Genomic DNA, 22,144 nt, shown 5'->3' on the forward strand with positions numbered 1-22,144 from the left:
AAGTTAACCGTCTAAAAAAAAGTCATTTTATTCCAAATTTACACAGACAAACACATAAGGGGAGGGTTGAAAGGTTCAGAGGTATCTAGTCGTCCTCATCTGATGGTGGCTGGTCTGTTGCGGCATTGCGTTTCTCCATCTTCGCCATCAGCTCTGAAACACCATGAAAAATAATGGATTGAAGGGAATTATTAAGCGATGATGGGCATCTGTCGCTGTAGTTTTTGCGGCATGTCCTATAATTGGCACTAGTCTGTCCTTGTTGGCTGTTTTTCAGCCGGAGCCCATCGGTGAATGAAAACACTCTTGATTGTTCAGCTCAGTGCTTGAGAAGAGAAACAGGGAGGACAGCTAACGACTAAGTCAAGAGGGCATGAGATCAGAACAAACTTCTTATATCAAGTTCGATTAAATTTGAGCCATTGTGCTCTTTAGCAGAAGTGGTGTGTTCCTGTTTGTGTAATTGTTTTGCTCGCGCACTGTAAATACCCTCTGTTCTGCCACCATCGGGTTGTGTTGTTTCTTGGCTAACTGGCTGACTGGTGTCTTGAATCTGTCCTGTCGGTCCTCCTGGTTCCCTTTTTGAATGATGAATACAGACTGTCACCGCCTGCTGGTATGTTGGGCTGCGACTTATTTTCACTGTTGATTTATCTGTTGATCATTTTCTCGATTTATCCATTAGTTTATTGGTCTGTAAAATGTTTGAAGGTGGTAAAAAGTGCCAATCACAGTTTTGCAAAGCCCACGATGACGTCCCCAAATGTCTTGTTTCATCTACAACCCAAAGATATCCAGTTTACTATCATAGAGGAGTAGAGATAGCAAAATATTCACATTCAAGCAGCTGGAATCTGAGAATTTTGACTTTTTTCTTTTGTCTTAAAAAAAACAACAAACACTCAAATTGATTAATCGATTATCCAGTCTACTGGTGTGAAGCCTTATTTCCTTTCACAGAGGCCCAGAACATACATTGTGCTAGATGGTCATCACCAATTAAAAAAAAAAAAACATTTAAAAGATAAAAAGCCTTTGCTGACACTACTCTTTAATGTTGATTTGGTGCGTCTGGGCCTTTAGAGGTCGTTTATTCCTCCTTTTCAAAGGTCTTTTGGCAGAATCCACTCACCTTTAGCAGGGTTGAAGACACCGTTGGTTTGAGCGTTGCACACGTAGCATCGCTTGGACTTGCGGTAATGCTGAAGTGCACAAGTCTCGCAGAAGTAGTGCCTACACCTAGGAGACAGTTAAGTGGTTAACACATTACAAAAACACAGCTCCAAACAATGAAGAATCAGAGGAAAAGAGGCTCACTTTGTGATGATGGGGTTCTTGAAGGACTCCCTGCAGATGAAGCACTTAAAAGGCAAATCCTCCTCGTCACTGCTCACCTCGTAGTTCTCGTCATCTAGAAGAAAGAACAGTTTCGTTCAGGAAGTGCCGCCACATAAGATGACATGAAAACCCCGACCTGACGTGAACTCACCATTGGCTCCATATCTGCCCTCTTCCAGTTCCCGCTCGATCTGCCAACCATGTTTGTAGTCTGACCTATCGTGGAGGAACTTGCAGCTGTCTAACAGCAGGAGAGAAGAACATGAGGAACACTGAACTGAATGGTTATGACGCTAAAAAGCTTTAGCTATTCAACAGGGGAGGGTACTCCGATACTTTACTGGTACAAGTCTCATACCCACCTCCAAAACCACAGAAACCAGTCTCCTTATAGTCTTTGCAGATGTCTGGCTGGTAGTCCCACCTCACTGTGGCTCTCAGGTGTTCAGGGGCTCGGATTGGTCCTTTCCTGTAAAAAAATGACACGTATTAACCATATTTGCTGAAAAGATTCTTTTATTTATGTTATATCTGTTATAATTGAAAACATCCAATAAAGATTTTATTCATATGTATCGACAAAAACTGATTATATATTAGCATTTATAGGTGAAGAGTGTCTTGTGAAAGCATACAATGAATATGTACTCACCTGACCATGCCAGAGGAGGCGTTACCCATAGTGGTATCTTTAGGCTTGATGAATTTTTGGTAGTTGTTGATGCCGCGGTAAATTTTGTCATCCTCTTTACCCTCGAGCTCCTGTAGAAAGGGGAAAAGGCATCACCTCATTAAAGGATAACTTACTGAAAACTGTGTGCATGTTTTAACATTTAAGCAGATGCTAGTTTCTACCTTAGAAAGTTGGTGATTCGATATGGTGATTTTACATCATTCAAAGCTCAGTTGAGCAATATTTTTGACGATAAAAAATGAATTAAACGTATTTAAATGAACAAAGAAACATTTCATATATGTAGATTAAATTGTAGTTTTTTGCAAAAATGTGGCATCATGTATTGTCCTATACCTCTTGGATTTTCTGACTCCTCTCAAAGATCGCCTGAGCGTCCTTGTCTCTTTCTGTGTCCAGCTCATATGTAGCAGTTGCACCCATGTCCTCTGGTCCCTCTGGTTTCTTTTTTGGGGCAAGATTGAGATAATAGAAGAGTGAGAAAGATTTCTGCAGTTTTCATTTTCAATGACTGGGGGAATTAGGACCATTTATGCACTTATGATTCCAACCACTCTTCCAAAACACAATATAAAAGAAAAGTCTCGACTCACTGCTGACCGCGTGGACTTGTAGGCAACAGTGATCTTCTTCTCCTCTTTGTCATCTTCGCTGTCACTAGAAGATGTTTCATTTCTCTCCACCTTTTTTGTCTGAACAGGGAGGAGACACAATGGGTCAGGTTAACCTCAGAATTAAATTCTAATAAGATTTCAGAATATTGTTATTTCTATGGTACCCTTTGAATCATGGGGTTGACTCGACTATCTTTCTTTTCTCTTCTGACCACAGAGCTGTGATCCTCATCACTGTTTCCATCTGAAAAACAAAAGAGTTTAACTAAATTTAAGACTTTTGTCATTACATCAGAGTGCTGTTCTCAAACAGTATCAGTAGCATTCAAGCCCCCAGAAGATGATAGCTGGCACTAGATCTGCCTTTGCCCCCTGGTGTAAAGTAACTAAGTACATTCACTGTGAGCTTTGCTTAAATACAAATTACAACGCTAATGTCTGTATCTTTAAGCTGTGAAGCCACAAAAAGCAGGCTGCGCAAACATTTCATAAATCTCCGAATTCCGAGGGCACTGAAACGCAACACAAATGAGGCAACTGTTTAGTTTGTTTTTTGCTGTATTTTTTTAACAGACGCAATATTTCACAACCTGCTTACAGAGTTGCTCTCATCTTTCGGTTCGTCTGGCTTTTATCAGGTAAATATAAAATATTATTATTGTTCTTATTAAAGACAGGAACACACGAACACATGAACACTTGGCCGGCGGACTGTGTTTAACATTTTAGGACCGTTAACGAAGCCTCAGCGTTACCGGCAAAGGGATTTTCACCCTCAAAAACATACAAGCATGAGCTCAAATACTGAGTAAAACCTTTGTCGCTGTCGCTTGCTTTTCTCTTTCGTCCAGAGAATTTCTTTGTCGATTTTTTGAACAGAAAAGTGCAAGGACCCGCTTTTGGTTCGTCAGACTCCGCCATCTTGCCTTCAGTGTATAAATAATAGCCGTTAGCACCGCAGCGCCCTCTAGTGTCGCGGAGTATTTAGCGGTCACTGTTTATTATTCATTTATTCTAAAATAAATACATATTCTAAGTATTTATACATTAAGAAACTTAACGTTTAATGTAATTTTACATTAAACGTTAAAACACACACGCGCGGTTTATGACGCATTTACATTCATTTAATCTAGATCCAGAATAAGGTTTGTTGAATTTGGTGCATACAATAAACATACCAATAATAAAAATAAAGGCAAAGTACATCAACAGTCAAGAACGTAGGTAAGGTGGGGACAGTGTTGTGCATTAATGTGTTTGTTGTTTATTCTCCATGTTAAAAAATGCAAAAGTAGATAACAAAAATAGAAGAACATAAATATAGAATGGAAAAATACAAAAAATATATATTTTTTTGCAATTGTTGTACATCCATCTGGCATATATATGTATTTTTTAATTTTTTATGTAATATTTTATTGCAATATTTTAACCTCTGCACTATTTTATGTCTTAGATTTGTCAGCATGATTTTAAGCAGTAAATAGAATATCATATGTAAAAAGGTGAAGCTACTGTTTATTGTTGTTTTGTTTTCCTTCTCCCTGTGTGCTGTGACACTATAAGCTGTCACTGTTACTGGGTGTCTGCTGTGTTGTGCTACCTCTATAAACCCATTTTCCTTTAGGATACCAAAGTTAATACATTTAGTAGCCCAATGTAGGCTTACAATGTCTTCTTTTGGGATGTTCTCTCCACCCTAAAACTTAATGTTTCACAATTTGTTGTACTATGCAAAATGAAGGGATATCAGATAATAGTCTGTATACACATAGCAGCTTTAGAATGGTCATATAAAGCAAGGACAATAGAAATAAACAAATGAAGTGTAATAGAAAAATAAAACACCACAGATTTGAAAAAAATTCAAATGTGCTTCACTTTTACCAGAAGAGTTTCTGTTTTTTTTATGCTTCTGTCACAATGATTGTCAGGGGTGCTTTAAAAATGTATGTCAATTGAAAAACAAGGCCTCAATTTGGGAACTTTATCCTTGATTTTGGAACATAATAATCCTTACGGACAAAACATAATATATTGTTGGCATGAGCAGATAAAAATAAAACCATGTATTTAAAAAATAACTGTGTTTACACAACCAATTAAAAATGAACAGAGGTGTATTTTATAGTGTTTTCAAAGCGTATTTCAATCTTAAAAGATATTTTGTACGAGTAATACAACCGTACGTGAAGGCATCATTTTACTATACTGTGCCAAGTGCATGACGTACACCCTGAATACGACCGGAAATAAAGTTGGAAATAAAAGTACCATTATTCGACAATCAGCACAATCAAGCGCAAATATGTGAATGGGATTTTATTTCGAAAGTGAACACCGGAACTTGTGCATTTTATCATCTCTAAGCGGACCGTGGCCGCTGCTGTGTCCTGTCCTCCTCCTCCTCCTCCTCCTCCAGCAGCAGCATCATCCGCGGCTCCCCGCAGAGGACAGCGGGTGTTTGTAGGACACAGGGCCCGCGGAGGGAGGGGTCCTGGCCTGGGCACGGATCCCGAAGAGGCCCCGGGGCCGCCGCTGGATGGAGTCGGGCTGCATTCAGACAGCAATGGCTATGGGTCTGACATCGAAAAAGGCGTCTGCTCGGAGCGTCGGTGTGGAGCGAAAAAACCTCATCACGGTTTGCAGGTACACATCACGACACCGTCCATTTATACAGCAAGTGCCAGTCTCTGCATGCTGCTCAGGTCATTTCAAAGCCCTGACCACAATGGAGGGTGTTAATTTAATGCTGAGGTGAAACAGGGGGCAGCAGGACACACACTACATGGGAAATAATGCAGAAAAATGGACATATTTATAGAAATGCAAAGGATGAAGAGAAGGCAGGTGCGTTTTCACCTTCACATACCCCTGACATCACACCCGCTTAGACCTGGAATATTCCCAAGGGATTACTTTTCATTTTTCTGCATGCACTTTGCTATAACATGCCTCTAAAGCTCATATATTTGGTGTTATATTTATGTAGAACCCATTTTAAATCTCTCAAAGGAAAGTCTCTTTATTTTAACAGGTTGAAACACCTGCTTGATCCTTGTCTATACTGATAAATTCAGCTTCACAGCATAAAAAAATGAGGCTAATATGTCTATTATAGAGCTGGAGAAAAAAACAGTCAATATGTTTCCTCCTCCATCACTGTGAGTGCCTGAATGGGACAAGGGCATTGGGAGCAGTACAAGGACTCCTCCCCCCATCAGTGTCCCTCAGCCTGCACAGTACAGCCAGTGCTGATGGACTGTGATGTGTGGTGTCATAAATCACTGTCTTGTACTGTGTTCAGAGAGGTTAGTGTTGTACACTAATGTGCATCAGAGGGTTCACAATCTGAGAGGACCTTCAACTCACATTATAAGCTGTCCAGTAGCTCATAATTAACATTTTCTGAATTTAGTGCTCAAAAGTTACTGGGTAAGTAATGAGGCTTCTTCTTTTGAATGGCAGTGGTGTCATTTTTATCCACATGATTGATATTTGACGTCGTCTGTTTTGTATCTCAATGTGGCCAAAAGCAACATTTTTGTCTCCTTAACTTCCCTAAAATGAAGGCGTGTTTACTTGTAACCCCTAATTGCAGGTAGTCTTAAATGTAAATATGATTGGTGAGCAGTTTTCCCAAAAGACATGTTTTTTTCTTAATTTAAGTGTGATTTTCAGGGTGGTGAACAACATGAAGGAAGCGAGTATACATGAAAAAAAAGCAAAAATTAAGAGAAAAAAAAAATTTCCATACATACTTTTCCTTTTCATCCCATTCATCATCTTGTGACCCTCAGATTTTTGTTGTGACCCCTCAGGTTGGAAACCCATGATTGAAATAGCTGAAATAAAATATAATATAGAGTGAAGCACACTCAAGATATATTGTAGTATTTATATAAATATTATTTTTGGGATTGAACCATCTCTGAGGGACTCAATAATATAATATTTGTGATGGCCTCTTCATGTTATCTGGTGGTTTGGTCCAACATACATAACATGCACAGAACTTTGATATTATTATTATTATTATTATTAAATAAAGTATTGTTATTATTTTAAAAACTGCGATTCTCATTGTTGAATTGACAATTTTCTCTTTCCATGTGCCATAATTGTTAATGAAAATATTATAACTACAATATACATAAAGTGTACAATACCTACGTTAATGTTTTGCATTGATAATCCGTCAGCTGTTGTAGCTTTTATGTTATTATTTGAAGATATCCTTTCGATATTTTCTAAAACATTACTATAATCATTGAAGTACAAATAAACTGCAGTCATGAGTGGTGCTCCGGAAAATACATATCTGTTTTTTATTATGTCTTAAATTCATATTGCAACAATTAATCCAACTTTGGCTTAAAATGTGTCTTTTATATTAGAACTGCGACTAACAGTTATTTTCAGCGTCAATTAATCTGCAGACTCTTAAATTGATCAATTGATTCACTGCTAAGTCTCTAAAATGTTAAAAAATTAAATAAAATTAAATTACGAGACACACTTTTCCTCATAGAGCCAGAGGTGACGTGTTCAAATAGCTTGTTTTGTTCAACCAACAATCCAGAGCCTGATTGGGCTATTTTAATGACCTTATCCTGCTTTATTGTATTTTTATATTCTGTGATATGACCAGACTCGCAGGAATATTACAGCCTCTCTTTGATACTTTTATAGCGCTCTGGTTGAAATTTATTATAGCTTTGCTATGGATCTTGAATTGCAAATTGACTGTTGTCATAAATTGTAATGCAGACGGGGACATAATTATTTGTGTAGAGTGTGCAGGCGTTCTGCCAAAGTGCCGTCATGCATCCACATCCTGCTCTTAACTCTTTTCTGTTTTATTTTCGAAGACGTCAAATTGTCTTTGTCTTGGCCTTATTCACAGTGATTTTTTTCTTTTTAATGAAGAAGACAGACTCTCAAATAGACACACAATTAAGCATTTTTATTTCAGTACCTTTTTACTCAAGGTCCTGTCTGCATTTTAGCGACACGAACAGTGAAGCAAAACACACAACATCACACAGAGCATGCCTGCAAAGAAAAAAAAGTTCTCACAAGGGACTCACAACACAGAGAAAGATTAGCGAGGGAACAAAAACACTGTTGTTTTCAGATCGGCCTGACCTTGCTAAGACTGATTTAATAATTTAAGCGTTTTAATGACAAAGACACAGGACGAGACATAAATAAATCCCAAACAGCTTTCCATCAGTAATGCTTACTACACAGTTTCTTTCATTTTCTATTGATCAACATGACATTGATTAGGTTCAGTGGAGGGCAACCTCTTCCAGGCGTGACTGTTTAGATGTCAGATCTGCATCTCCTCATGATGTTTCTGACCCTTTTGAAATGTTTTTTCTTCTTGATGCCATTCTTTCTGGTCAGATTTGATTCAAGTAGTCAAGTGTGTTCGTACAGTCTTATCGGAGCGAGATCGTGAATCAGCAGTGGGCCCCTGGCTGTGCACTAAAGCAGGCTGGGCGTCATGTTGGTGCAGGATACAGGATCCAGGCTCTGTCGTGCTGCTGAGACACAGCCACTTCCACAGTTTCAACTGCTGCCTGGCTACAATAACTACGCTGACGTTAGTGCTATATTAGAAGCCTTATTTAACCCTAATACATGTATGTGTATATATAAAGTCATAACAAAGACAAACTGGCATCACAGTCTTTTTTAAAAAATGTGTATTTACGTGATCCGGCCTAATGTGGGGCCTCAAGTACCAGGCACAGACGTCTGCTCAATGATTCAGTGCCTTGTTTACAGTGTCAGAGCCCATTTGAATGAGAAACACATATGTACAGCAATAGACATTTGGGTATACTATCGGAGAACCTGATCAAACATTTGCACCACCACAGGGCACAGATTCTGAACAGATTCAAGAGTCCTGTGTCAGCGTTACATTAAATGTTTAAAATTAAGAATTATAGCAGAGAATAATTAAAAATAATGAAAGAGACTGCTGTGTTCAGGTGAAAAAATTTGCAGCTTCAAAATGTCATTCAGGCATTTTTTAGTTTATCACAATTTTGTCACCAGTCCAAAATTTGTCAGATGTTTTCCTCATGTCAGCTGAGTTGAAGTAATAAATGGAAAAAGAATTATATTTAGCTGGTTTTTTTTTTACCTGAAAGCATCAGAAAATCCAAAGGAACTTGGTGGTTTTGAAGAGACTTAATAATATCTATGGTGTCCACAGTGACAGCAGTGTCATAGTGATCTACTGTATCTCTGTGCTGTTGCCACTAGCAACAGGTTTTATCTCAACAAGGCAGGGCCGAGCCTTTTTGCAGTCAGTGGGAATTTTTTCATGGTTTGTTTATCTGAGCAGTCACAGGGCAATTTGTTTACAGGCCACATGCTGTACTGTAATGCTTAAAATTTGCTGCTTTATTCTGGCTATGAGCTCTCATGCCGTCGTCCGAGACTGGAGGAACAGTGTTGCCACGGTGAACCTAAAAACATAGATAAGATGAGTGAGACTTGACAGGTGTGAGGTGAGGTGTCATCCCCTCAGCTGCGTCCTGTAAACAAAAGGAACAGGGAGTGAAAGGAGATGTGGTGCATCTTTGGCTGAGGTTTCCGGGGTGTGGCTCTGTTGTCGGGAATAAAATGTTCTGTGCGTGCTGTAGTAAACACAAGCACGAATTCATATCTTGTGGACATGCTTCTGCAAGTGGGTGGCTCTTTGTGCCTTTTTATTTGCAGAACAGTTACAATGGACGCCACTTTCCACCTCTCTCAGTTCCATCATTTTTAAGGAATAAATAGAAAAAACCTGCATATGTGTGCAGCCTCCTTGATTTCTGAAGCTACACTTATTTTTACCATCAAGTATGTGAAATTACAGCACAAGTTTTTGTAGGTTTGACTAAACATTTGGGCGTCTCTTACTGTCTCACCACCAATTTCTCTGCGACACCCTGTTACTCTTCATTTGCTTTGCTGCTTTACACTCTCAGAATTTCTCAGCCCAACACCCTTGCTTTCCATCTTGCACCCTAATCCCTCTACACCTCCACTGACCATAAAACACTTTGCCTGGACGCTTATTCACAGACGGGGCAGATGAGAGAGAGACACGCCCTGCTGTAGCTGCATTTTCACATCTTTTCAAAGTCTGTTTGGATTCGGCCCAAATGATTCTTTTCTTAACATTTATCAGAGCGCACGGCATTCTTTCTCATGGCTGTTTGCGCAGATCCAGGACAGGACAGGACGCCTCCCTCGACAGTCCAGGACGATAAACAACAGCACTGACTGGTGTTACACAATGCTGCGGCCTGCGAGGAGTCTGCCTGTGTCATCTGATCCTGCTGGTTATGCCAAGACTAAAGAGAGAGACAGAAAGAGGAAGAGAGAGAAAGAGAAAGGAGTTAGGGGGAAAAAGAAAGCTCAGAGAGTTAATGTGAAGCTTGGTTTTGTGTTTGGCTGAGGTGTCACTGCTGATAAATGTAGTTTGGTTCTCCTAGGTGGTGCTGTGGATCAAACGCACTTGTGTAAGTACAGTAGAGGGGTGAGAGGGGAGAACAAGAGGGCATTTAAAGAGAAAGCTGAGAGTGGGCTTGGCGGCGATCCAGGCTGAGTGAGAGGGGGCACAAAAGAAGCTTGTTAGAAGGGCCCTGCAGTTGTTTTTCAGTGTCAAATCGTACCAAGAGCATGTTGCTATTCGACTCCATACATTTGCATTTGAGGCATGCCAGCAATTCCCCCTTCACATCAAAGTATTCCACTTGATTTCAAATAATCTACTGTAATGTTCCTTCTGAGATCACACTGATACTTTATCGAGTCAGAGAGGCCATTTTCAACAGCTGACTTTCTTCTGTTATGATTTTACATGCTACCAAATTAACAAAAGGGTAGCCATTAATCAGTGGTTCCCATACTGGGCCCTGGGAACCACTGGGGGCACTTGGTGGTTTTCCAAGGACTCTGCAGTCTGCATGATGACGAATTGCTTGATTTTTTTTGTTTCTTTCACAGGGAGTTAGCACAAATGACCAGATGCGACCTCACTCTTCATCTCAAGTTTTAGACAGACTTTTACAAAATCCTATCTAACAAAACGTGCCTAAGTCATGTCAAAGGAGCGCTTTCAAACAGACCTTTCTAAGAAGATCTAATGTGCTCACCGGCCTCACCTGCCAAGTTTTTTTTTTAGTTTGTGGCTCATGGTGGAGTCGGAAAACACCACATCCTGCAGCTCTATTACACCTTGAAATCTTTACTGACCTACTTAGTTTTTGCTGAAAACATTATGAGACAGAATTTAGATGCCACTGACCTGTTTCCTTGATAAATCCGGCACGACCAAACAAGTCAAACGTCCAAAAGTAAATTAAATCCAGTTTTGTCTCTCAGTTGGAACCGACCCCTTGCAGATGCTTTAGTGGCGCCCAAATGTTCTCTTTGATGGTTCTTCTTTCTTCTTCTTTCTCGTGACATTTTGTGCCAGTCCCCCCACCCCGCGATCAGGTCCCCTCTATCTAGAGCGTCTTGCGCTTTGGAAAGATGGCCTTCCGAAAAGAGGTGGTGGTGGTCCCTCTGCTGAAAGAGGCGCCCCCCAGCGCGATCTTGGTCTTCCCGCTGGTAATGGTGGAGGAGCCCAGCGATGTTGTGCTCCGGCCCCTGGTAATGGAGGAGTTCCCCATGGCAAGCTTGGACTTTCCCCTCTTTATGGTGGTGTTGCCCAGGGTTAAGGCCGTCTTCCCCTCGGTGAAACTGGTGTTGCCCATTGAGGAGAAGCTCGTCTTCCTGACCCAGATTCGACGGCGGGGTTCGGGGCTCACTCGACACAAAGCATCGCACACTCATGCAGCACGTCCCGCTCTGCCCCTCGGGGGTAATAGTAACATCAGCTGCAATCCAGAGCAGACCAGAATGCTACGCGTGGATAGCGCGACCCCCGTGTCGCATAATGCCCTTGTTGAGCTGATCGACGTGGGTTCTGGAAGGCCACATACCACCCATGTGTCCCTGTGAATGGACAGAGGCAGCCGTAGGTGGCCACAGCCTATCTGGGGGGACGGGGACAGTGGAGCGATTGTCCCATCTCCACGACGACACCGGACGGTTGAAGGACACATTGTTGCAAAGGGGGCAATCTGTGGTGACATCACTTTCTTCTGAGCCATTGTTCCCTATAGCCTCTGATTGTAAGACATAGCCTCTGTGTACGACCGTATGTACCATATGTAAAATGAGCTGCACAGTGTCAGATTTGATAAGAAAAAGTCTGAATGTGCTCATGTTCTTCACGCAGAGTTGAAGCTTTGATTGCTTCCCTCATGCATTTGTGTCGTCCCTCCGTATAAAATATGGGTGTGGTTCCCTCAGTTGGTGTTTACTACCCATACGTGTCCTCGCCAAACCGTTTTCATGTCATCACAGAATTTGAGTCTTTAATATCTACCACTTTTGTCGTTCAGGTGGTAGAATGTCTCACAAAAATTTACAAAACAATCAAGCCAAGCAGTGTTTAGACATGTTACTTTTATAAGCATCGTTACATCAACCAGCTTTTACAGTCCAAAACTGTTTTTCTGGTGGCAGCATAGTTATGAAAATGCAGGCATCCCATCAGCATGCACAAAAAATACCACATTTGTACCAAAGATGTCGACATGGCTGCACATGCACTATATACATGAGAACAGTGCTGATGACACACACACACTCTCTTGTGTCTCCACATACATCCCACACAGCTGTTTCACACTTTTCCCTCCCCTCCAAATGGACACACCATCAACCATCGTGTCATCTCTGTCATATTTGCATAACACACTCAGCACGACTTCGGAAACTCTCGCCCATGATTGTGAGCCCATTAGATCTGCAACTCACTTTGCACTTTGCTGCTTGGGAATCCACCTTGTGCAAACAGATAATGTCATGCCACACTGATCTGTACACACACATTGATCACAAACATACATGTAGCAGCTGTTTTTTATTGACTCTTGACTGACCTGCTAACCCTGACCAGATAGAAATATCCGCGGGATTTTAAGAGTGTGCAGGAATCATGTGTGAAAATCCCAGTAGATGTTGCTGTGCGTCTCTTTGCCCCTGGTGAGGGTGGTTTTGACCACTGACACAGACTTGGTCCCATGGGTGAAGGTCACAGTGGTGAGAGAGCTCGTGGTCTCCCCTCGTGTCACAGATGTTTTGCCCACTGCTATGTCGATGTTGCACAAAGTTATGGAGGTTCTGCTCCAGGAAATCGAGGATTTGCCCCAGGAGATGGCGTACTTAGTCCTCAGGATCGAAACCCTGCCTTTGGTGAAGGAGGTCTTGCTTGACGAGAATGTGGTTTTCCACTCATTGTTAGAGTCTTTTTTGGACTGCTTTGCTGCTTTGGGCGTCTTTGTCCCGGCTTCAGGGGTTCTTTCCATTTAGGTGTTCCGACGCTTGGACGTCAAGGCTTTGCGGAAGGACGTAGTCGTGGTTCCCCGGCTGAAGCTGGCCCGTCCCAGAGCCACCGTCGTCTTTTGCCTTTGGATGGTGGAGTCTCCCATGGAGGTGGTGGTCACTCCCCTGAAGATGGAGGAGTTGCCCATGGCTACAGTCGTCTTTCCCCTGGCTATAGAGGTGCTTCCCACTGCAAGGGCAGTCTTGCCTTCGGTGATGCTAGTGTTGCCCATCGAAGCGGTGGCAGTCAGCCCGAGCCCGTGCCTGGATGCCGGCTCCTAACATGCAAGCTGCATAACTGCCTGTAGTGCAGCGGGGTCAAAAGCCAAAGCTGTGGCCGCGGCTGCCCTAAATAGATCAGACCACCATGTATAGATGAGGGGGAGGGAATTATTTGATCATTCTTTGATGCTGGCCGGTCCCGCAGAGAGACGAGACCCAAAGGGACCTGGAAGCACAGCGTGCGCAAAGGCTGAAAAGACAGGGGGTTAATTGTATTGTTTTCATGATACCACTGCCAAAGCACTGAACGGGTACATTGTGCAGTACACAAGACAATTGGGGTGACCTCAGTGTGATAAGATGGCGTGGTCCCAAAAAAAGAAAAAAAAAGCTCTCCTCCCAGCTATTGTTGCGAGGTTCAAATACAGTAGTACGTTTGTCTGCTTGGGTACAGTACACGGCTGCATTTCAGTAGCTTGTGCAGCACACAACCGACAGAAAATTAAAATTCTTCACATATGTGAAGTAGAATGCTTTTCCATTGTATTGTTTTGTGTTTTTCTAACTCTGCTTTCTCTGTGTGCTTCTGTTTCAGATTCTCTGTAAAGACTCTCCTAGAAAAGTACACAGCAGAGCCCATAGATGACTCATCTGAGGAGTTTATTAACTTTGCCGCCATTTTAGAGCACATCCTCAGCCACCGCTTCAAAGGTAACACTGCAGGTAACATTTAGCAAAGGAAAAGATGGACAAATCAGTGAACATGACTTTGAATGCATGACTGAGGAATGGATACCTATAGCATATATTACAGTAGGCGTTAACCATGGAAACAAAATATTTTCAAACAGTAAAATCATGTATGATTGTAGAGTTAGCTGCACTGTTGTGGTTGCATGCTTGCAGAAATGATACATTGTTAATCTTGGACCAGGTTCAGGAAGCTGGTTCAGCTCAGATGGACAGCGCAGTTTCTGGGAATATATCCGGCTGGCGTGCAGCAAGGTGCAGAACAACTGCATCGCCAGCATCGAAAACATAGAGAACATCAGTACATCACGAGCCAAGGCAAGGATATCTTTATGCAGAATTGTGTGTGTGACTGTGTGAGTGTGTGAGTGTGTGTGTGTGAGTGTGTGGGGGGGTATTGCTTGAGGGAGCAGCAAAGAAAGCTCTCTGTTTCTACTCACTTCTTGTGGTTCCCCTACAGGGGCGTGCATGGATTCGGGTGGCGCTAATGGAGAAACGCCTGTCTGAATATGTGTCCACAGCACTTAGAGACACGAGGACAACCAGGTCAGACTCATGACCTAACGCTTCAACACATGAATAGACATCACTTTTCTTGTGCTGCTTTTAGACACCTGTAATTAGAATTTAAACCTCTTAAACCTTGCGTATCAGTATCTGAAAGTTCAGAGATGATAACCACCTCTTCACCTGACAGGAGGTTCTATGATGAAGGAGCCATCATGCTGAGGGAGGAGGCCCAGGTCCTGACCGGGATGCTGATTGGACTGAGTGCCATTGACTTCAGGTGAAGGCACACATGGCAGACTCTGTGTCTCAATACGTGAATACATGCTCCACAACACCCAAGACTTTTTAAACCAATACAGTTAGGTGGTTTATATTTGTAATATTTGTTTTAGTTTCCTGAGTTAGGTTTATCTCCCAACCTTTTCCTGGCCTGCTACTTTGTCTTTAGGGCCAATATTTGGGAATTAACCCTTGAACACCTGAGTCAATATCCGCTTTTTTGTGCTGCATTCAGATGCCTTTATCTAGCATTTAAATCTCTTAATCCTTGTAAAATTGGTTTGATTTTGTTCAAAAACAGAGGAAAGACATAACTAGCTTGACAAGAAATGTTATGGAAACTACAAACAAAAAGTAAAAGGTGGAAAAGAAATGATCTGAAAATTAGCTATCACTTTCTTGATGTTTCTCTTGCGATTTCTTTTGTATTATTCTGCAATTTTTGGGCCATTTCTTGTTAAGTTGTTTGTTGCCCTTCCATGTTTTTAAAAAATAAAATTATGCCAATTTGCTCAAGTTTCAAAGGGTTAAAGATTCTTAAATTTGTAACATATAGCATAGCATATACTATTTTAGGAGTGCAGGTACTGAAATAATGAGCTACTTCCAACCTATTGCCATTACTTTTTAAATAAAAAAATACATCAAATAAATATCAATACGTCTGACTCCAGCTCCTACATTTAGAAACTCTGTGAAGTTGTTAGGAATCATAATATGATATATTATTGCAATAATATATATTGAATAATATAGCAATGTTTTACTTTTTTCAAATGCAAAGTATGTCCCCCAAAGAAAACCCTCTCTTCTTTCAGTCTCTTCATTTGACTTCAGTCATATTTACTGCAGCACAATGTTTCTAGTGAACTGAAAAATCAATTGATTTCATTATTGTAGTGGGCTATCAAAAGATTAATTTATATTTGCAATATTAGTCTTTTATATCATAAAAAAGTGACAACTTGGCGCTTGTGTATTGATTTGATATTACCATTCAAACTATCATGATACTATGTTGTATTAATTTTTCCCCCACCTTGTAGTAGGTAAGTAGGTAGGTATTCATGAATAATACATTATGATGAGATGTGCAGTGTATGTACTTTCTCATGTTTAATGTATTTCTGTATCAGTTATGTAAGTTAAGGTATGTCTGACACACATGCAGCATAAAAGTGCCCTTTATATATAGCATATTGCATGTACTGTATACACATAAAGCCGAATATTCTTGCATACGTGGCTTACATGCTGCATTTTAATACATTGATATTTAATGATAATGTAAGCACTCTTCAGGTTTGTGACATAAAACTCTTTTTCAGCTACAGATCGTCCTGAAAAGCAAGGTCGTTTTTTTCTCTTTTTTTGTGCAGTTTTTGCCTGAAGGGGGAGACTCTGGATGGGAAATCCCCAGCTGTGATCGACTACACACCTTACCTGAAGTTCACTCAGAGGTGAGACTCACCCGGTCACTCCAATTTTAGCATCTCATTTGTGTGCATGTGCAAGAACTGTTGCCTCTCTGCCGCGTAGCTACGACTACCTGAGCGATGAAGACGACCGTCGCAGTGTGGACAGCAGTAACAGCGAGGAGAGTGTCCCCGAGCATCCCTACATCCCTCTGGTGACCGATGAGGAGAGCTGGAGCAACAAGTGTCGCAAGATGGAGCAGAGATTTAAGATTGTCTACGCCCAGAAGGTGACTCACAACAGCTACTACAACCATGTTGAAGCTGTTCAACCCTTTAAAACCTGAGCTATCTGGTTTGACTAGTTTCACAAATATTGGGAGAAGGCAATGAGCAACCTAACAAGACATGACCCAAAAATTAGCAAAACATTAGGGAAAAAGTTAAAAGAAAATTCCCTGTAAGAAAGGGGAAAAGGGGGGGAAAGTATTTAATTTATATATATTTTATCATTTTTTCTTTAAGATATAGTTACAAATGTAGTTTTCTGAATTTTCTATTCCTTTTATTGAGAATTTTCTTATAATCCTTTCCTCTTTTTTAAAATGAATTTTTTGGTCGTTTTCTTGTCTCCTTTCTTACAACTTGTGGGACATTTCTTGCCAAGGTGGTCATTTTTTTCCCCATATTTTTCAAAGGCAATCAAACCAATTTGCTCAGGTTTCACAGGGTCAAAAAGCTTGTGAAAGACATCTGAACGCAGCACAAGAAAACGATCCAGGTTTCAAAGGGTTAAATTATGGGCTTCTAAACCCACAAATCCCTGTCTCCTTACTTTCATGTTGCAGGGTTACCTGGAGGAGCTGGTGCGCCTGCGGGAGTCACAGCTGAAGAACGTGGAAACGGAGAACAAACGCCTGAGAGGCAAGGTGGAGGAGCTGACGGTCCAGAGCCAGCAGGAGAAGAAGGAGCTGGAGGCCGTCGTGCTGGAGCTGCAGGCACAACTGTGAGAGACACAATAACAAACATTGGATCATATTTACCTCATTGAAAAGCTCTAACTATAACCGTGTTCGTTCCTTCTCACATGAGCAAACATATTAGCTTTGTAGTATTATGTGATCTGTACATGATCAGCAGGGGTTAAAAGAGGAGTTAAAGGTGGAGTTTTAAACTAACTCTACAACTAGAAACAGCTGCTATTTTGATGGAAGATACTCCTCAGTAGAATATACACTTTTGTTAATAAAACTACTTAAACCTAGGGTAGGCAGAAAACTGGAAAAAGTTAGAAAAAAATACCAAAAATGGCAGAATTTGAAAATACACGCTCCGCCTTTGCCACCATGGGCATTTGATTTAATGTCAGACTGTCTTGTAGATTCTTTTTGATACGTTCATTTTCCTTTTGTTGATTGCTTTGCAGTGGAGACAGTTGTTTCCAATATGGAAATAACAAATTATCAGCCATTAATTTCAGGCTTTCATCAAAGGGATGTGCATCTGCATTTGTAGAACCGCCAATAGGAACGCCTTCTCTCCAAAATGACCTGTTACTGGCAAAAATCTCCCATCACGACCTACAGTTTCTAAAATCCCAAAAGTAGATCCAAGGGCCATCATCAGTTTGAGCATCCTCAAACCATCACATTTTCTTTCCATTACAACTGATGTTTTTAAACTCCCCTGTGAGCCGTGCTGATTTTAAAACCATGTTCTGGAAATTTGGGGGCTCTGTTGGATGCTGCCACCTTTGATATTCAGCAAAATATTTGCTTGCAAAAACAAAACGCATCGCCTCTGAACTGGTTTCTTTCTGCTCTGTGCTTCCTGCAGCTCTGCCCTCATGCCCTGTGATTCCTCTCATCTGGCTAAAGATCTCTCCATCCCGCTGGTCAACCAGTGGTCCACCATCACAAACAACCAGGGTGATGTCAAGCTTTTCCGCAGGTAAACTTACAGAAACAGCATGAATCTATTTTATTTGTTTATTTTCTTGAATCCAAATACATGATATTAGTCAATAAAACACATCGCACATGTAAGCAAGTGCTTATAGATGTAATTAATGCAAAGAACTTCAGATATTTGTGATGTTTATTGTCGATCAGGAGGAGTTTCCACAGTTTGGAGCAACTATCTGCTGAAGTCAGTCTGAACTCTGACTCCCAGAGGGCTGATGGGAGACAGAACGGAGACGCTGCCTGGACTTCAGCAGGTGAAAAGGCTTTTAACTGCTACAACATTCATCCCAATATATTCACTGCAACATTTAAATATGCAGGGATTTGTAGTGTGCGGTATTATTTTTTGCTGCACTTAAACTAGTTTATGAAATATTCTGACGTAACTGAATACATTTTTAAAAACTTTTTATTTATTCAACACAAGGACAATAGATAGAACACACAATAAAGTTCACATACTTCTACTTTTAGTCTTTTCATGTCCATATTCAACACTACAAAGCACATCTTCAATGGTGATATAACTCCCTAAAATGTATCTATTAACCCTGTAAAGCCTGAACCGTGCAATATTAGCCAGATTTCTAATTTTTGGACAATGACATGCTTATTGGCCTTTTTGACAAAATGCAAAAAACTGTTTTGAAAAAAATAATTTTCAGATATGGAAATAATTTGAAATAAATTTGTATTATATTTGATATATCAGGCAAAGGTAATTCATTTATCCCAAAAAATGTCCTTTTTAGTAATACATACATTTTTCATTGCAATTGGAACTCGTCAGCTGTTTTACCATATATTTTTTTATTTTAATTTAATTTTTCAGGCAAAGATGGACTTAATATTTCCCTTTGAAGACATTATCAGGAAAGTCATCCACCCTCTAAATGTTCTCTAGTTTGTGATTGTAAAGTTTCATGAGGTTGTGATTATCCCAGAGGTCACATTAGGTCATTTTACAGAATTGCATAGGTTTTTTTTGGAAAGTATTGTTAAAGTTGATGACATGGAGGTCACAAAAAGTCGCATATAAATTATCACACAAATTGAGCTATAGGGTTAAGTTGGCATATACCCCAAACTTCACCGTTTATAGTCCAGACAAACCAGTAATAATATAATAAAATATTAACTAAAGTTAAAAACAAAACAAAACAGACATGAAAATGAGAAACAAACAAAAAAGAAGCACACACAAACACAGTGCATTGCCAGTATTTACAGGGATCAATGTTTATTAAAAGCAAAGTTAATTTCCAATTACCACTTTTCTTTAACATCCAAATTATTATCAATAGATTTAGGTTGTATTGCTTTATAGATTTAAGATATAATTCCCTTTTCTTTCCCCTTCTCTGTAGACAGCATTAACCATTCCTGTAGATTTGACTCAGTAGTAAAGAAACATTTCTGCTTGAGTAGGAATATATTTGCACTCCTTTCACTGCTGCATAAAAGCCTTTCAGAGGCAGCCACCCATGCACATGTACATACAAACTCATACAAAGGCAGACTTGATGGCTGTTTATGGTTTTTCAATGTGGGCAGCTTGAGAATGCACGATCACAGGCTCAATTTTATTGTGTTTTTTCTCTGTTTTGTCCCCATAGGAAAAGACAACACTCCCTCCATGCTGGGTCTGTGTGGCTCTCTGGCCTCTTTACCTAGCTCCAAGTCCCTGGCCAGCCTCAAGTCCAGCGAGTGTTTGGTCAACATCAGCACTGAACCCAGCCCCGCGCTCACGCCCAGCTAGGAGCTCCAGACCAACAACAGAGATTTAACCCCCAGCCTGTCTGCCTGGTGATGCTGCGTTGACCATAAACCCCTGACCAAAATCCCCCCGCTGCCACAATCCACCGAGACCATCAACAGCTCCGTGAGAACAGGAAAGTCATGACGCCAGCTCTGGATTTTTGTACACATGAGAGTGAAGTCATCATAAAGCTGAAAGGATCCATCTCTTTTGGTTCTTTCCCTTCTCCTCGCCTTATCCGCTCGACTCCTCTCTCACACTCTCCCATAACCACTTTGTACTATCTGTGAACCCTTTCATCCGACATCGTGCAATTCCTCTCCTGTCAGACCTTTTTTTCCAAAGCATTTATTTATTTCCTTAAATTGTTCTCCTTATTTGAATATCAGTATTCTTCCTGTGTGTTTGTGTGCCTGTTTTATTCAATATTCTTGTCAAAATGTAACCAAAACAGCACTTGCAGCTCTTTGGATGCAGCCACTTGCAAAGAGAGATGTGATGATCATTTTAAGAGATACAGCTTATACATACAAAGTGGAGGATGGGTTTTACAGACTGTCCTGGGCTATGTTTTATGGGTGGGACTGGATTGTATCTGGGGTCTGCCACCCCTGAACGTGCATATCATTCCTGCTTGAGTAATCAAACACTGTTTAAATATGTGCAGCTATTTGTTGAATCTATCAGATCTTAAGCTACCACTTCCTTTCATTTATTTGATTTGATCAAATACAGCAGTATGTTCTTTTTACACGCATATATTGGATTATTTTTGTTTGTTTTGTGTTGCAATAAACTGCCTTTTTCCATTATGTGTGTTTGTTTTGATCACAGTGTTGTATGGAGAGCAACACAGGAGGACAATGACAAAAGCAGTAATTTTAGAAATGACTCAGAAACATGAGTACAAATAACAAGACAGAGCCAAAAAAAATGTAGGAAAGAATATTACCGGAAAATAAGCACAAAAAAATAAAAAAAACAAAAGCAATAAGAAAATGACATTTAAAAGTGCTAAAAAAAAGACATATTTATTTTATATATCTTATTATATGTTAAAAATAAAATTATTATAATTTTAAATATAGTTTTCTGAACATCTTTTTGGGTAATTTTCTAATAATCCTTTCCTCTTATTTTTAATAGTTTTTGTAATTTTCTCCTCACCCTTTAATAATTTCTTGCAATTTTTTTGGACATTTCTTTCCACGTTTGGTCATTGCCTTCTTTCTGAATGTTTTCGAAAGAAATCACACCACTTTGCTCAGGTTTCAAAGGGTTTCATGGGTTGGAAAAGGCATCTGAAAGCAGCAAAAGAAAGCTGATGTTGATCCAGGTTTCAAAGGGTTAATGGAGGTGTTGGACTAAGGAGCTGGCTGAATGGACATGTGCTCTGGCTCCATCTTGTGGTCTGACATTGTATGCTATAACATATTGTACGCATGCTGAGAATACTAATCTAAGGGTGTTACAGGGAAAAACATTGGTAGCTTCAATATTTAAAACAACATAAATGTTATTTTGACCAGCTTGGCCAGACTGGATTGTACAATGACTCATCTAGATGGATAAAAATATTTTTTGCAGAGAAAACATTTTAGTAAACGTGCAAGCGTCCATCCTGCTGACATGTGCATAACCAAGATGCTGAAGCCCCTTCCACCTGCACGGCTGCGGTTTTAAAGCAGACCTCGACCTTTGACCTCCCTGGGAAGAAGATGTAAGAAAACTGTAATAGTAATCAGGATGCTTTTTATTTTTTGTTGATTTTTTCTTGCAGTTGTAGGTGCTGATTGAGCCCTGCAATGATGGATGCACAAGAACTTTACCATGCTGCCTCTCAGAGAGTCAACAGGAGCAACAGATGGTGTATGAATGTTTTTCTTAATTCCAGTGAAATCGCTATCAGATACAGAGATGACAAAACATCTACACACCCACTGGATTCATGTTTTTTTCAAGTCATTTTACACGAGACCTTTACCTGGTACACATACATAGTATTTATTTCAGGACAAAAACTGCAATCCGCATAAGTACATTATAACACTGTAATCATTGAGCCCTGATGCAAACTTTGTTAAGTTCATTAAGATTCTGCCAAGGCCAAATCTAAATTTTATTAATCTAGTCTAATTTGGGTATGT

At 40.4% G+C, this 22,144-nt stretch overlaps 2 protein-coding genes and 1 long non-coding RNA gene across 6 annotated transcripts; 1 reads left to right on the forward strand and 2 right to left on the reverse strand.

The window, feature by feature from the left end:
* Positions 1 to 3: 3 nt before the first annotated feature.
* Positions 4 to 3,579, reverse strand: rnf113a (ring finger protein 113A). The gene is made up of 10 exons (XM_042504742.1): positions 3,462 to 3,579; positions 2,811 to 2,890; positions 2,626 to 2,724; positions 2,369 to 2,476; positions 1,991 to 2,100; positions 1,701 to 1,807; positions 1,490 to 1,579; positions 1,318 to 1,411; positions 1,133 to 1,239; positions 4 to 153 (listed from the first exon to the last, which is right to left on the reverse strand). The coding sequence occupies exons 1-10, from the start codon at positions 3,565 to 3,567 to the stop codon at positions 86 to 88; spliced, it is 969 nt and encodes a 322-aa protein (XP_042360676.1). The 5' UTR covers positions 3,568 to 3,579; the 3' UTR covers positions 4 to 85.
* rundc3aa (RUN domain containing 3Aa) lies at positions 2,937 to 20,809 on the forward strand. 3 transcript variants are annotated; one of them, XM_042504737.1, is made up of 12 exons: positions 2,937 to 3,284; positions 5,072 to 5,298; positions 13,916 to 14,043; positions 14,255 to 14,388; positions 14,531 to 14,616; positions 14,768 to 14,857; positions 16,239 to 16,319; positions 16,399 to 16,564; positions 17,123 to 17,280; positions 18,111 to 18,224; positions 18,386 to 18,492; positions 19,855 to 20,809. In XM_042504737.1, exons 2-12 carry the CDS (start codon positions 5,192 to 5,194, stop codon positions 19,995 to 19,997), a joined length of 1,314 nt encoding a protein of 437 aa, XP_042360671.1. In that variant the 5' UTR covers positions 2,937 to 3,284; positions 5,072 to 5,191; the 3' UTR covers positions 19,998 to 20,809. The 3 variants fall into 3 exon arrangements, with proteins under 3 accessions (XP_042360671.1, XP_042360670.1, XP_042360672.1); XM_042504736.1 differs by lacking the exon at positions 2,937 to 3,284 and having other exon boundaries at positions 5,042 to 5,298; XM_042504738.1 differs by lacking the exon at positions 2,937 to 3,284 and having other exon boundaries at positions 5,043 to 5,298; positions 13,916 to 14,031.
* Positions 8,347 to 13,081, reverse strand: LOC121956495. Of its 2 annotated transcripts, none has more exons than XR_006106704.1 (2): positions 12,657 to 13,081; positions 8,347 to 10,013 (listed from the first exon to the last, which is right to left on the reverse strand). It is a non-coding gene; the product is annotated as an uncharacterized LOC121956495 (long non-coding RNA). The 2 variants fall into 2 exon arrangements; XR_006106703.1 differs by lacking the exon at positions 12,657 to 13,081 and adding an exon at positions 10,970 to 11,170.
* Positions 20,810 to 22,144: the final 1,335 nt, after the last annotated feature.

This window comes from Plectropomus leopardus, chromosome 17 (genome assembly GCF_008729295.1).
Source record: "Plectropomus leopardus isolate mb chromosome 17, YSFRI_Pleo_2.0, whole genome shotgun sequence".
Lineage (NCBI taxonomy): Eukaryota > Metazoa > Chordata > Actinopteri > Perciformes > Serranidae > Plectropomus > Plectropomus leopardus.